Genomic DNA, 14,809 nt, shown 5'->3' on the forward strand with positions numbered 1-14,809 from the left:
TTCGGCCCCGCCCTCGGCCCCGCCTCTTTGCCCGCCGCCGTCCCGCCATTGGCCGTGCGTCCGCGCCCGCCCCAGCAGCCGCTCCCATTGGCTGCGCGAGCGGCCTGGCGCCCCCCTCAGGGGAGCAGGGTCAGCGGCACGCGGCCCGTCTTGTCCTGCGCTCGGTCCGCGCCGGTACCGCCCGATCCCGCCCCGCCTCACAGGCCACACACACACCTCCCGCTCCCAGCCGGTACCGCCCCACCCGCTCCCCGTTCCCCCGTCACGGACCGCGCACGCCTCCCGCCGCCCCGCCCGGCGCCGCGGCCCCGCCCGCTCCGGGGTCCAATAGCGGGGCAGCACCGGGGCTGTGCCCCGCCCCTGAACCCCGGAAGCGGAAGTAGATCCCCGTCCTGCCGCCATATTGGTCTGTGGAGGGGCGGGAGCGGAAGGCAGGACCGGCCCGGTGGCCTGTGAGTACCGGGACCGACCGCGGCTGGAGCGGGGTGGGAGCGGGAGCGGGCAGCGCGCCTCCGGGCCGCCGGGCGCAGCGCTGACACCCGCGGGCAGGCGGGCGGGGGCCTGGAACGAGCGGCCCCTCCGGGAGCGCGGGGGCTGCTGAGGGCTGGGCGCTCCGGCCGGGGCCTCCCGGGGCTCGTGTCCCGCCTCTGCCGGCCCCGCCCCGCTCCGCTCCGCGCAGAGGCAGCGCAGCTCCCCCCGTTCATTGTACCGAGTGTCCCGCCGCGCCGGGGCTGCGCAGAGCCCGGCCAAGGGGAAGTCCCCGCTTGCGGGCACAAGCGAAAAGCGCAGGTGCTGCTCAGCTGCCGTTGCAATGGATAAAATCAAACAGTGCCTTTTTTTAGTGTGAAAAACCAATCTGCGCGACCAATGAGCTGTTTCCCCGTGGCTGTCCATTCACGCAGTTCTTAATAAATCACCTTAATGTGTTGCTCTTCAAAGACATTTCCTCTATGAGATAAGGTAACCTGAATGAGTAATGTGTTTTTGTTAGTCACTTGCTTCATTTATATTTTTAATCTGTATCATGAGCAGAGTTGTGCTCAAATTTTGTATCTCTGTGTGACGATGTGAGGCTTAAAGTAAATATTCTTACTGCCGGAGGTTCTGCTTTTCAGAACTCGGGGATCAGTGGTGTTTGCAATGAAATTACCACAAGTTGTGGAGAAAAGCGTAATTGTTCAGGCCATGCCTCTGCTTATGTGGTGTTTTCAGCAGAGAAAACTGCTGTGATATGTAATACGCTGTTTTAGTCTGAGTTCTGCTGGTAGCAGACTGTTCCCCCGTGGGTTGTGCTGATGTCCGTGTGTGTGTTGTCTGTGCTGGAGAGCTCACAGCTGGGCGGGGAATCTGACGGTGCATTCACAGACAGATGGAGAGAGGCTTTTCACAGTGGCCTGCAGTGACAGGACAAGGGGGAGTGGCTTCAAACTGCCAGAGGGAAGGCTTAGATGGGATATTGGGAAGGAATTCCTGGCTGTGAGGGTGGTGGGGCCTGGCACAGGGTGCCCAGAGATGCTGGGGCTGCCCCTGGATCCTTGGAAGTGTCCAGGGTCAGGCTGGACATTGGGGCTTGGAGCAGCCTGGGATGGTGGAAGGTGTCCCTGCCCATGGGGTGGAATGGGATGATCTTTAAGGTCCCTCCCAACCCAAATCATTCTATGGTTCCGTGATTATGAAAGAGAAATTGCAACTGTCTAGGTAAACATTCCCTTAAACCAACACAACCCAGTGTTCTTAACTGTGAGCTCAGAGTAGTGCCAAGGGCTCCTGCTCTTGATAATTGTTCATTTCAGGGCGTTTCTCCAGCAAAGTTTCGATGTGATGAGAAATATTACCTTAAATTCCAGTCTGTGTCTTGTCATTAAACTGATCCCCAGGGAGGTTTCTCCTCAGTAGAACTGTTGTATTTCTTGGTCTGCTCTGGAGAAATGTGCATGATAAAAAAAATCATACATATTCACATAAAATGTAGTATTTTACACCAGGCAAGACCCCTGCTCCAGCATAAAGCCTTCAGTAGCCTCACACACGTGATTTTCCACTTGCTGTGCACAGGATAACATTTACAAAGTTGTCATGTAAGGTCTGCCTGTAACCCATATTTACTGTGAATATATCTGTATAATTAATTTTGACACTATAAGAGTTTTCATGCTCTGATCAAATTGTGTGATTCTAATTAATTGAATGACTTTTTGTTACAGCTTTATACTTCAGGACATTAAAAAATACCCCAAAATAAAGCATCAAATGATGCTCAGCTGAGAGCACTGAACAATTTCTGCCCTGCAGAGTGTGGGGAGAAGAATGACAACTTCTTTCTGCCTGTAATGGAAGAGTGTATATATTGTATGGCTTTATACTCGATTCTTTTCTTTTAGTTGTAGCTTGAATCAAAGTGGACTCAGGTCCTGAAGCCTCCTAGTGAGTCCCCTTGGCCTTTGAAGTGTAACAGCTCTCCTTTTTTTCTGCTTTCTAATTATTCCATAGAATGTAGTTTTCAGATGTTTACAGAGAAGATGCACAGCTTTAAGGTTTTGTGCCTCCTCAGATTGTCCTTCATCTTAAACTTTCTGCAGCAGTCACTGTCTTGCAGCCTCTAAGACAGTTATTTTCTTCTTTTGAATTTATGAATGTTTCATAGAGATCTGTTGCCCCATGTGGCTTTTGAGTAGGGCTGAATGTACTCCCGGTATCCCAGAGTTACAAAGTCCCACCCACAGAGGAGGATTCCAGGAAGTAATGCCAGGGATTGCTCTTGGTGATGTGGCAAAATGCTGCTGCTCAGGATCCACTTTATTTGGCCTCTGTCTTGAAGTGAGCTGTAAAACTCACTGATAAGAAAAACGAAGCTGTTCAACTGGTAGCAGAGGCATGGACTGAAAAATAACCCCCTTTGGTAATTATTTTTATTTGAGTTCAGGCCCTTTGACTGTACAGTTTTGCTCTTGTATGAAACTTTTCTGTCACGGCTCAGCTCTTGGTGTTCAAAAGACAGAGAAGTTCATTGAATGATTCCAGTGTGGGCAGCATTTTGGGTTTGGTGCTCTGGCAGAGTCTGAAACCACTCACACCATAAATTCAGAGTCCTGATTTTTTTTCTTCACTATGTAGTTACTCAGTATTTAAAATCCTAAGAAGATTTTTTTTTTTTTAAAAAGTCTACTTTGGTTTTGTTCTTTCTCTTTGGAGACTGAGGTGGCAGGAGGGAGGTGCTGCAGTTCATGCCTCACTGCTTAGGGGCTGTGCCTTAACAAGGTCACAATGTCCAACTGGGTTCTTCCTGAATTTCCTTATGGGCTTCTTTATTTCCTTCCCCAAAACACACTGGGTCCTGTCCTGCCTTTGTAAAACACTCTGTTCTTTGCTTTCTTGGATGAGGAATTTTCATTCACTTTGGCATAAAGGTCCTCTCTTTAAGAATACTTCAGTCAGAATAATTTGTTTCAAACAGGACAAGCCAGAAAAATATTGTGTGTAAATGCTGGTTCTGATAATGTGCTGTAAACCTCACTGAGTTTAGATTTTGGATTTCAATGTTCCCTTGTCACATGTTTTGTTTCCACAGCCACCATGTCAGAAGGGGACAGCATTGGGGAGTCTGTGCATGGAAAACCTTCTGTGGTCTATAGATTTTTCTCAAGACTTGGACAGGTTGGTTTTGTGAAGGATTTTTCTGACTCCTCTAGGAGCAGATCTCACTGCAGCTTGTGGAACTCACTGCTGTGTTGGCTGGGTTGTTGAAATGCTATGATCTATACAAAATATTTCTTTTGAAACCTTTTAAAATAGATAAATACCTATAGTAAATGGCTTACTGGAATATTTAATGGGTATATGTGTGACTCTGCACAGTGAAAATATGTTGTTACTGTCAGAAATGAGGAGTGTGTTCAGATTTCATTTCAAATTCATCTTAAGGGAAGCAACTTGCATAAAATATAGAAAATTTAAATTGCTTTACAATGCCCTAAGCATTAGGATTTTTTTTCCTTTGTTAAAATATAGAAGCTTATAAGGATAGTTCTGTGTAACTTATTTATAGTAAAGAACACAAGTTTACTCTCTTTCCTAAAATACTCCTCCCAAACGCTTTCTTTTGCCCATACTACCCTCAAATGAGCTTTATCCATTGTGCATGAAGTGTTTGACAGTATTTATTATTGACTGTGCACTTTGTGTTTCCTCCTAGATCTACCAGTCCTGGTTAGACAAATCCACCCCCTACACCGCAGTGCGATGGATTGTAACGTTGGGGCTGAGCTTTATCTACATGATTAGAGTTTATTTACTGCAGGTAAGGCAGCTGCATTTGATGCTGAAGTAGTTCCAGATATTATTGCTGGCCTAATTTTGGTTCTAAGAGTGTTTTTGAAGTGTGCTGTTGCTTTAGTGTAGTGTGTTGTTCAGCATGTGGCAGAGGGTAAATTGTGTGGTCTGAAGAGAGGACACATCCTGCTGGTGTGGAAGTTGCTGCTGCAGGGAGAAAAATGTGTGAATAGTTGAGGATATTCATCTGATGGCAATCTGAAATCACAAAATAAATCTCTGAAAACTGTTGTAATTACATTTTTGCTTTTATATTAAAGCTGTGTAACAGCATGCTCAGAGCCAGGGGTTTCTTTCTGTCATGAAAACCATAGAGAATGGCTTTGTCAGCATTTCTCTCCCTGCAGGCCAGGGGCAGACTATTCCCCATTATCAGATGTTTCTGTTCCATGCCAGTCTGCAGTTCAGTTAAGAACTTGGGAACTGTTATTTCCAAAAACTGAAGATTACAGAATGCAAAACCTTCACAGGTCATAGTAGTGGGAACATTTCAGACACTGAAGGCTGCAAAGATGATTTAAAAAGGGATGGTTTTATGCTCTTTACTACTTTTGAAGTCCACATTTTGAACCTAGAGAACCTGTATGCCAGACCAGGCTTTCATGTTCAGTCTGTCTCTACATGAGGGATTTGCTTTTTTGTCATGTTCTAAGACTTGTTTGGTCACTGACAAATCCTGATATTCTTCCAGTTAATACGAGGACATAGAAAAGCTTCTCAAGGAAGCAAAACCCACAATTTTGTTTAATCTTGTTAAAAAAATCAGTATCAGAAAATGATTTTCTGATTTGAAAAAAAAGAGGATTTTACCCTTGTCTGTTCCTCCCTGTGCAGGGTTGGTACATTGTGACATATGCCTTGGGAATCTACCACCTCAACCTCTTCATAGCTTTCCTGTCGCCAAAGGTAGACCCCTCTCTAATGGAAGATTCAGGTATGAGGAAAAGTTCCTTTCTACCATCACTTGAGACTTGGTTGAACTTCCAGCTCCTTTTGTCTGATACAGTCGTGTAAAGATAATGCAATTTTAGCACTGCATTGTGATTTTAAACCTGAAAAAAATCTATACAACTTAACATCGAGAGTTGCTATAAAATCTGTTATTTTTCGTGGGACTTGGATATATTCCATATTGTATTAGTTTTCTGGGTTTTGAAAGGAGGTTTATGTGACTTAAGCTCTCCTTATGGTGACTGAAGTGGCCTGGCATTCCTAAGTTAAATTTATTTTAAGGAATCTATGTGAACTTACATTAAACCAGCAACTCTTAATTGGAATCTACGTGTAACAATGGAAACTGGGTGTGGTTTTGTTTTGTGAATGTTTTTCCTATCTTAAGATAGAAAGTAAAAGAAAAGCTGGAATCTGAATAGTGTAAAAAACTACTGTGAGGAGGTTTGTGGTTTGGTTTCTTTTCTGTTATTTTTAGATGATGGTCCTTCCTTACCTACAAGGCAAAATGAAGAATTTCGGCCTTTCATTAGAAGGCTCCCAGAATTCAAATTCTGGTGAGTGGATCCATCTGCCTGTGATGTGTTTTTGAAAAATACAAATATCTGCATGACATTATTGGTAACTGGGCTTGAAGGATTAATTGTTGCTGTTGTTTTTCAGGCACTCTGCCACTAAAGGAATCCTGGTTGCCATGGCCTGTACATTCTTTGAGGCTTTCAACGTTCCTGTGTTTTGGCCAATCCTTGTGATGTACTTCATTATGCTATTTTGTATCACTATGAAGAGGCAAATCAAGGTAACTTGGCAGGAACAGAGAGTTGGGGATGTCAGGATTTACTGCTCCAAACTGGCCATTCAGTGGAGCCCTTCAGGGGTTAAATGTGCTGCACACACTGATTTTACTGGAGGAACTTCAATAACTAATATTTGAACATGAATTGTTCAGGTGGGGCGTGTTTACAGTGTTGAGCAGATTTTACAAAACGATATTCTTGTTATCAAAAGGTTTTGACTTTAGAGTGCAGTGTCAGGGTTTTATGCAGGTTCTCATCCACTTGCTGGGGCAATTCTGGATGCAGAGGTGTTGAACCAGCTCTGGTGGGTGAAAAGGGAAGGTTTTACAAGGTGGTGTGAGAAAATAGATGGGGGAAGGGGGAAAAACATGGGCAAGTAATTCAGACCATTTTAACAAATTACTTATGGTTTGTTAGAATTTTAAAAAATTCCTAACTTTTTCCCCAGACATTCTGAATTTTGACAGGTACTGTGATTCAAAGTGGTAATTTAAAGATGAAAGGGTAGCAAAGAATTAGTGCCCCTGTGCTCTCACCAGTTTCCTGTGGTTCCCCAATCACTAATCTTCACTGTAGTGTACAATTTGTGGGCTAACCCAAAATCTGAGATTTATAAAACTGCTCTCATACTCCTAATCAGATTTAAACTGCTGTAGGATTAGTTATTTCATTACCTTTACTAAGAACTCTCTTTCTGGAGGACTCAGTAATTTACAGTGTGTATTATAAACCCTTTTCTCTAAATACTGTGTAACTTTCTTGCCTCAACAACTGCTGTTTTCTCTTTGCAGCACATGATAAAGTACAGATATATACCCTTCACACATGGCAAGAGGAAATACAAAGGGAAAGAGGATGTGGGGAAGACCTTTGCTAGCTAGGAAGAAGCAATCAACCTGTTGACCAATTCTACTGCTCACTAAAGGAACGATTTTGAGCCATTGTAACAATGCCTTTTTTCTTCATAAAAGTGATTAACAGAGTGGTGACAAAGCAGTTGAATTTTCATTTTATGAGGATCTTGCTATTTTTATCTGAGATATCAGTTTCTCGAGGAAACTGGCATTCTAACCAAATTGCATTGAGTTTATTCTCTTTCGTAAGAAGTTGGAGAAACTTTGGATAATCCCATGGATTTGGGATAATGTATTTCTTTCAAGATCCGTTGCACTGGAGAGGTTAATGGCCTAGAGTTGGATATTTTTACATAGTTCTCCTGCTCAACATCACCCTGAAGTGCTGTGCACATCTGTGGAGGAAAGTGTAAGCTGGCACACGTGATGCTGTTTTCTGCTTCATGGCCGTGTGCTGTTCTCATAGAAAAATTCAGTAGACCTTAATTAGATGCAGAACTTAAGCCAGTTTCCTAAATGCATGGTATTACTGAGTTATAACCAAACAAATATAGATAGGAATAAGAAATTACTAAATTATGGGGTTTGCAGTAGGGCAAAAATACTCATTTAGCTTCTAAAGCAACTCGTTTGTGTTGGGTTTTAATGCCAGTTTCACTGTTCCATCTCCCAGCAGATGCTAAAATTGGGCTCTTTTCGTGATGACTCAGAACTTTGTTCAAACTCTTACCACAATTTCCTTCGAGGACCTGGAATTATAAAAATATATATTTTAATTGTTATTAGTTGGAGTTTCTTTCATACTTAATGGTTTCTTGAATTATTGAAGTTGACTTCATGCAGCCCCACAGGACATACCCAAACTGGCCACAACAGACAGTGGTGGGGGTTTTAACAGATTTTCTTTTTTTATGGGGGAGAAAAAAAAAGAGAGATAAATGACTTGCATGTAAACTTTTTCATGTGATACAACTGCAGTTTTATTAAGTGACTTTTTAATTCCAAAATTTATTAAAAGACAGTGTTCCCCTTTACTTGTTCTCTATCTTTATATACATCTCTGGATTTAACACTATTTATGACTCCTTTTCAATAATGGTTGCCCTCAGTTTACCTTCATGCAATGCCTTTTTCAACTCCTTAGGGAGCATTCACTTGCAGAAGGTAGGAAAGGATTAGCTCTTGGAAGATTCTGAATGGAATTCAGCAGCTTCAGCAGACAGCTGATTGGAAAATAAATGTAGGCACCTTTACTTCTGATTTTGTCAAATAAAGGTTTTGTGGAGCTCTGGAGTTCAGTAATCCTGGGAAAGTGACAGGTCGTTTTAGCTGACATTGACCTGTGGCTTTTTGTTGGTCTGCGTGTGTTTTATTAGCAGTGTGGAAAACAGGAGTGTAAGCACTTAAAATTAGAGAGACAGCACCCAGAATGGTCATAATAAACATTGCAGTTGTGGATGCTCATAGTTTGTGCCTGAAAACCTGAAAGCCTTGACTTGGAGTTGTTTTTAGACTTGCTGGAGTTTCGGAATATGGACGAACCAGGGAGAAAAATGTGACATTAATACTAAAATTACCAACTGGGATGACTCCTACTAAACAAGGGTGCTAATGACATCCATTGCAAATCTGACGTTTTTACCTAAACTTTGTTTTGAAGTTTAGATTGATGCCTTCCTTTTGGGAAGGCAGATGCCCTGCATCCAGTGGGATGAAGTTTTCCAACATGGATTTCAGGAGCTGTTTGCACTAACAGTGCCGTTCCCCAGCTGTGGCTGCATCTCAGCCTGTCATGGCCAGGCAAGTCTGCTGGCATTTTGTTCAACTTTGCTCTGCTGTGTCACTTAAAAATGTTAAAAATTAATTCCCCTTAAAGAATGCATGAAAAAACTTGGCTGGACAGTTTCAAAAGCACTTCCCAGTCACCAGTTTCTTCCTGTGTGTTTTCATGTGCAACAAAATGTTTTTCCTTACTGTTTTAGGAAGGAGCTGAGGCAGTGATTTCCTTAGTCTGTTCTGATTTGTGATATGGATTATTTTTCTTCCACTGTTGCCTTGACAGTTTAATAGGTGAGGAATGCCTCAAAGTTTTCTGGTGTGAGAAGGGATGGTATCACTTTTGTAGTGATGATGAAGTGTTCACATAGTTACCAGCAACTATTTTTTATTCCAGTTATAGATACGATGAAAAGTTAATTTACTGGGTTATTATGATAACACTTGGAGGTTTAATTATTAGCTGGATAACCAGGATCTCTGCAGCACAAATACCCATCTTAAAAGTGCTTTTAATGAAGCATACCTGGCCCTGCCCCTGAGTCAACATTCAGTGCCATTTTTGAAAGATTTACTGAAACTGTAACTCATGATGCACAGGCTGGACCACCTGCGTTCTTTTTCCTACCTGTATTTGAAAAATACAAATAAATTGATCTTCTGCATCTTCTATCATGCTTCAGGGATATTGGTAACACTCCTGGGCTTTGGAAAACACCTCTTGTTATATTGATGTGGCCTCAGTGTCTGGAATAACCTGAAAAATTTCCATTGCTAATAGTGATGGGAAAACCTGGGTTTGGAAGCTGAGTGTGAACAGACCAGTGTGCACAATCTGCATTGCTGGGGCTTTGCATTTGTTGTTCCTGTTGATCTAAGCAGATCTCACAGATTGTCAAATCACAGAACCCTGCTTTATTTGCAAACACAATGGCACATGGCATTTATAACCAGAACTACCACTGCACTTAAAACTCAGGCTTTGTGTACAGCTTCTGTTCTCTGCCCCTGAAGTCCACAGCACGGACATTATGATGTTACAGGAGAACGGATTCTTAAGATTAAATAATGGAGTTTTATTAATACCTTAAGGATGTTATAGAAGACTGGAGGACTCATTTACACTTGTATTTTAAGAATGAAAAATTCAGTTATCCATTGTCCAAAATGAAAAAAAAATATTAAACTTGTGTTAAGCATTTTTTAGAAACCCATTTTTAATATGGTCAAGAGCTACATCAGAAGAGGCAGAAGAGTAGAAGCAGAAATAGCTTTATTCTGTTGCACAGGAATGTAGTGCCACCTTGCACAGGCAGTTTCCAGTTGAATAAAGCCTTTTCTTGGACCAACTCAAGGACAAGTATGAGAGTATGAGCTGGGGCCCTCGTCAGGAGACAGAAGAGGTTCCCTTTACATTTGGTAGTGCCGTAGGTAGATGAGTTTCTGAGGATGAAACTTCTCTCTGCACAGTGGACATTCTGCCTACAGAAAGAAAAGGGATGGACACACTGGATAGTTCTATTAAAAAAAATGAATAGAACTGTTTAGCTACTTTCAGAAAACAATTTTCAGTCCCAGCTGTGGTACGAGCTCCCCTGAGCTGGCCCAGTTTAACGTCACCTATGTAACTGTCAGTGTATTTCAACTCTCTAGGTGCTGGTGAGCTCTGGGTGCCTCAGTGAGAGCCAGGGCATCCCAGCAGGCTGGGGGCACCTTGCAGTGTGTGTGGGCTGTGTACTCACCCTGGTGTTGCACCAGGCCGTGATGCACTCCCAGCAGAAGAGGTGCCCACAGGGGGTGGCTGTGCTGTGCCTCCGCTCCTCCAGGCACAGCGTGCAGCGCGACTGGCGCCCCGCGGCCGCCTCCTTGCCCCTGCTTCTGATTAACACAGGGGGGTTAATTGCGCTTACCCTGCTTGTCAGACATGCAGCACCAGCCTGAAGTAAACCCCCTGCTCAAGTATCAACCCTTTTCATCAAGGTCTCAAAAAAAACCCCGCAAAACCTCACCAAAAAAACCCACCAAAGCATGAAGTCAGACATGCGCAAAACAGTGAGGAATTAGTTTTGCTAATTAATTAAATGTTACATTACATCAGATTTGTAACCTGAATTGGTCACTCCTGAGCTGTCCCTGTTCATGACAGCTGTGACATTCCCACCTCTCTCCTAGGAAGTAAGAACCAGCTCTTACTTGTGGTGAGCAAGGCTGCGGTGCAGCCTCCACTCCTGCCTTGCTCTCTGCTTCTGTTTGAAGCTGTACATCTGAACTCCAATGGTCAGCAGAAGGTGGAAGAGTGAAATTATTCCAAGGAACTTGTAGCTTGATCGGATACTCTGATCTTCTCCTTGCAGTCCTCCAAAATGCAGCTACAGAATTCACAGAAAGATGTTTTGTTACTGTGGTTTTAGGAAACTTCCCCCCTCTCCCCATCTGCAATAAACTTGATTTGGGATTCTCATTCTGTTCAAAAAAATTGACATTTTATGACTACTCAGCCAGCTGTCTCTCAAGACATGTAACCACCTTCAGTCAGGCTAGACTTAGCTGCTGTCTGCCCATAAAAATTGCAGGTTTAATTGGTTTGGTGTTATATATCTCTGAGCAAACAGACCCCTCTTTCCCACACTGATGCTGGGAATTGTTGAGAGCTCTTTCATCAGTACACATTTCTGGGTCAGTACGGCTGATATTTTTCCGTAAAGATGAAAAAATATCTTCATATAGAAAAGTGCTACCTAAATGTGTTGTTCAAAATTGTATTTCCCAAGCATTTATCAAATCACCTCTCACTTCCAGTGTATTTGTGGCAGACAGACTGAAGTTACACAGGTAACTTGTGACACCACATTCATGTTTATTATGTGTAACCTCTTGACTGCAGGGACTCATCACCCCCCACATGAAGCAAAACCTTCTCTCTCACCCCTCTGCTCTGCCTGTGTAATAAACCACAGCCAAATTCCTTATCCCTTTTACACACATGGCACCCCAGGAGAGGCCAAAATTCTGTGCAGTGGACACATCTTCAAGCAAAACCACTTACATATGAGATCCCAGTGATCCTTTTGGACAGGTGATAGAAGGTGCCCTGGATGTAGAACACTGCCAGGTGGAGCCGGTGCAGCAGAGGGATGGATTGTTTAAGGACATACACAACCTGAGAGGCTCTTTTCTTCTGCTGCTCTGTGAATTCCCCAACCTGCCTCCGAATCCAGCTGCGAATGAAGGTCCTGCTGGGAAAACCAAGTGCTGGGGGGTTCTCTGGGCCCCTGGATTCCTCAGCCTCCATCTGCAGCTCGTGTTCCAGGTGCATCAGACCCTTTTCCAGGCAGTAGGGTACCACGGTGTGCAGGGAAATGAAGAGGGCTCGACGAAGGACAGAAGGCACCTTCTTCTTGCTCGGGTCCACCTGAATGATGTTCACATACTCTTCTCCCAGAGTCTGATAACCTAAACAAATGTGTGCAACAGGAAACGGGGTGAGAGGGCAACTGCAGGATCATTCTGGATGTGGGGAGCAGTGGGGACAGGCCACAACTCAGGTTTGGAATTAGTTACTTTATTTGTTGAAATAAGATAAGCATCATGGTGACACCCAGTTTTAGGCTTAAAGCAGGGATACTTTTCATGGTGTCATCTATTCCTGCTTTTTTGTAAAAAATTGCTTTTAGAAGAACATCTCTCTGTGTTGACGAAGTGCGTTTGACCCTAACCCTGACAATTTCGTCGTTTGATATTTACCAGAAGACATTTATCCAAACCAAACACTGAAAAGAACTGCTTGGGCAATCTCAGGTGGTGATGACCAGCACAGCGGCCGCGGCACTGCCCCCTCAGCTTTCAGATGTTGGGAGAAACGATAAAAAATGATAAATTACTTTATCATTTATAAATGATAAACGATAAAAAGGAGGTTACCTGACAGCGTGGTCAGCACGAAATAGGCCACATCGGAGAGCAGCTCCACCTCCCTCCTCCACTCCAGCCAGGGCCGGGCACCTGCGGAACGCCCCAAATCCGTGCTGATCCCAGCCCTTCCCGGGGAATTCCTCCGGGACTCGCCATCAGCCCCCTCAGCCCCTCAGAGCCGCGGGGCGGGCGGCGGCTCCCGGAACACCCGGGAGGGCTCGGGGTGGATCCAACCCCACGCAGGCATTACCCGCCAGCCCCCGCAGCGCCGTGCCGGCCCCGCTGCGCAGCCCGGCCCGGTACAGCTCGTCCTTCTGCCCGCACCGCACCAGCCGCGCCGGGCCCGCCGCCGCCGCCATGGCGGGCGGAGGGACACGGCGCCTGAGGCGGCACGGCGGCCGCGGCAGCGGCGGAGCACCAGCCGCCCGCGCAGGGATATCCCGTCAGTGAGGGGCGGGGAAAGGGGCGGGGCCCAGCGAGGGGGCGGGAAACACCGACCCTGAGGGAGCCGAAAGGGCGGGAAAAGGGGAGGATAGAGTGGGAAAAGGGGAGGATAGAGTGGGAAAAGGGGCGGAACAAGTGGGAAAAGGGGAGGATAGAGTGGGAAAAGGGGAGGATAGAGTGGGAAAATGGGCGAAACAAGTGGAAAAGGGGAGGATAGAGTGGGAAAAGGGGCGGAACAAGTGGGAAAAGGGGAGGATAGAGTAGGGAAAAAGGTGGAAAAAGGGGCGGATAGAGTGGAAAAAGGGTGGGAGAAGAGCCCGTGAGGGGCGGGAATAGGAGGGAAGGGAGTGTAAGGGGAGGGAAAAGGGGCGGGAAGGGGCTGTGAGGGGCAGGAAAAGGGGCGAGGAAACGGACAGTGAGGGGCAGGAAAAGGGGCGAGTAAAGGGGAGGAAGAGGCTGTGAGGAAAAAAGGGAAAAGGTGCGGGAAAAGGAAGGAGAAGGATCCCCGCGGTCACAGCTGAGGTGGTAAGAACAGTAAAAGTGATGTTTCAGATCACAGTTCGCTGGGAAGCCACCAAATCACCGCTGCCCAGGCAGGTGCAGCACTCCACAATCTTGTACAAATGCTGCAGCCCTTCCACAGCCCCAGCATAATTCAGAAGGAAAGTGTATCCAGTGTCCCGACATTGCTTTTTTAACAGCTGCGAAAGCCTTCTTGCATTCCCTTCAAAGATGAGTTGTTTATTTGAGGAAACTGAACAAGCTGCCCTTTGTTTTCCGGCGAGCTCTGCTTGAGGCAGACAACAAACACCACTCCACACACAAACACATGAACATGTCCAGTGTATTCATCTCCAAAATCCTGGTGCCAGGGGGATAAAGCTGCAGGCTGCCAGGGTGTGAGAGAACTGGTGAGTTTTTTCTGTACCAGAACCCCCAAATCAGTCCCTCAGTGTCTGCTGTTCCTTTGTGGCTCAGCCGCTGGGAACAGGGGGGATTTGGAGTGTTATCAGAATTCCTGATGAATAAATTACTAATTTATTTAAGGAGCTTACTGGACTCCTGCCTGGTGACTTTTGCCATAAAGCTCACTGGCCTCTCGATGGAGAGGGACAGCCACAGTCCTGCCAGCTGCCATAAGGGTCTTGCACCTGCATTTAATGTTTAAAAATAATGCCAAATTTTTTGTAAAACTAAAAAAAACCCCCACCAATCCATTTAAAAATAATTATAATATTTTAACCAAGGTAACAGCATTCTGTTAATGTTTCCAACCTCCACATGTGTGTGTATATATTTACACTCTGAGGTCTGGTACATTTATTTTTGCCAAAACACGTTTCTTTTTCTCCTAGCGTATTTTAATGTCCCGTTGTTATAAATTCAGTTTTGCCGCACGCTGAATTGAAGGGGCAGTTAAACAGTTCCACATTTAATGAATTTATTTGATAAAACTGCTTTCACTAGGATTAAGGTAGGTGTTTTCCTGAAGAAGTTACAGACTGATATGGCAGGAACTCACTGGAAATTTCTGGGACAGCAGGAGCTTGGTGGGTTTTTTTCCCTTTCTTTTAACTGAGGAGCAAAGAAAGGCTCCCTGTGGTCAAACATAACATAACCACAAATAAACTGGATATTTGTAATCCTTTCAGTAGCCTATTGGTGCACACATCGTGGCATCAAAGTTCTAATTAAACTGCACCAGAAGTTGTATGTGATAAGTAAAGCTGTGATGAATTTTACAGA

At 44.8% G+C, this 14,809-nt stretch overlaps 2 protein-coding genes across 5 annotated transcripts; one reads left to right on the plus strand and one right to left on the minus strand.

The window, feature by feature from the left end:
• The first annotated feature begins 308 nt into the window (after window positions 1-308).
• Window positions 309-7,713, plus strand: RER1 (retention in endoplasmic reticulum sorting receptor 1). Of its 2 annotated transcripts, XM_066334192.1 has the most exons (8): window positions 309-452; window positions 843-960; window positions 3,569-3,654; window positions 4,193-4,297; window positions 5,164-5,263; window positions 5,759-5,837; window positions 5,944-6,079; window positions 6,869-7,713. In XM_066334192.1, exons 3-8 carry the CDS (start codon window positions 3,574-3,576, stop codon window positions 6,956-6,958), a joined length of 591 nt encoding a protein of 196 aa, XP_066190289.1. In that variant the 5' UTR covers window positions 309-452; window positions 843-960; window positions 3,569-3,573; the 3' UTR covers window positions 6,959-7,713. The 2 variants fall into 2 exon arrangements, with proteins under 2 accessions (XP_066190289.1, XP_066190287.1); XM_066334190.1 differs by lacking the exon at window positions 843-960 and having other exon boundaries at window positions 310-452.
• Window positions 7,714-9,404: 1,691 nt separating this feature from the next.
• PEX10 (peroxisomal biogenesis factor 10) lies at window positions 9,405-13,061 on the minus strand. 3 transcript variants are annotated; one of them, XM_066334189.1, is made up of 6 exons: window positions 12,870-13,059; window positions 12,629-12,709; window positions 11,754-12,160; window positions 10,901-11,076; window positions 10,450-10,582; window positions 9,964-10,189 (listed from the first exon to the last, which is right to left on the minus strand). In XM_066334189.1, exons 1-6 carry the CDS (start codon window positions 12,976-12,978, stop codon window positions 10,118-10,120), a joined length of 978 nt encoding a protein of 325 aa, XP_066190286.1. In that variant the 5' UTR covers window positions 12,979-13,059; the 3' UTR covers window positions 9,964-10,117. The 3 variants fall into 3 exon arrangements, with proteins under 3 accessions (XP_066190284.1, XP_066190286.1, XP_066190285.1); XM_066334188.1 differs by having other exon boundaries at window positions 10,450-10,585; window positions 12,870-13,058; XM_066334187.1 differs by lacking the exon at window positions 10,450-10,582 and having other exon boundaries at window positions 9,405-10,189; window positions 12,870-13,061.
• Between the last annotated feature and the right edge of the window lie 1,748 nt (window positions 13,062-14,809).

Source organism: Sylvia atricapilla, chromosome 22 (genome assembly GCF_009819655.1).
Source record: "Sylvia atricapilla isolate bSylAtr1 chromosome 22, bSylAtr1.pri, whole genome shotgun sequence".
NCBI lineage: Eukaryota > Metazoa > Chordata > Aves > Passeriformes > Sylviidae > Sylvia > Sylvia atricapilla.

Bases quoted from the DNA above. Each gene is read 5' to 3' on its own strand.
- PEX10 (XM_066334187.1), bottom strand. From the start codon at position 12,978: ATGGCGGCGGCGGCGGGCCCGGCGCGGCTGGTGCGGTGCGGGCAGAAG. The intron at 12,710-12,869 runs GTAATGCCTGCG...GGCGTTCCGCAG, and splicing joins GGCGCTGCGGGGGCTGGCGG to GTGCCCGGCCCTGGCTGGAG. The intron at 11,077-11,753 runs GTAAGTGGTTTT...TGAATTCTGTAG, and splicing joins GGATCACTGGGATCTCATAT to CTGCATTTTGGAGGACTGCA.
- RER1 (XM_066334192.1), top strand. From the start codon at position 3,574: ATGTCAGAAGGGGACAGCATTGGGGAGTCTGTGCATGGAAAACCTTCT. The intron at 3,655-4,192 runs GTTGGTTTTGTG...GTTTCCTCCTAG, and splicing joins TTTTCTCAAGACTTGGACAG to ATCTACCAGTCCTGGTTAGA. The intron at 5,838-5,943 runs GTGAGTGGATCC...GTTGTTTTTCAG, and splicing joins CTCCCAGAATTCAAATTCTG to GCACTCTGCCACTAAAGGAA.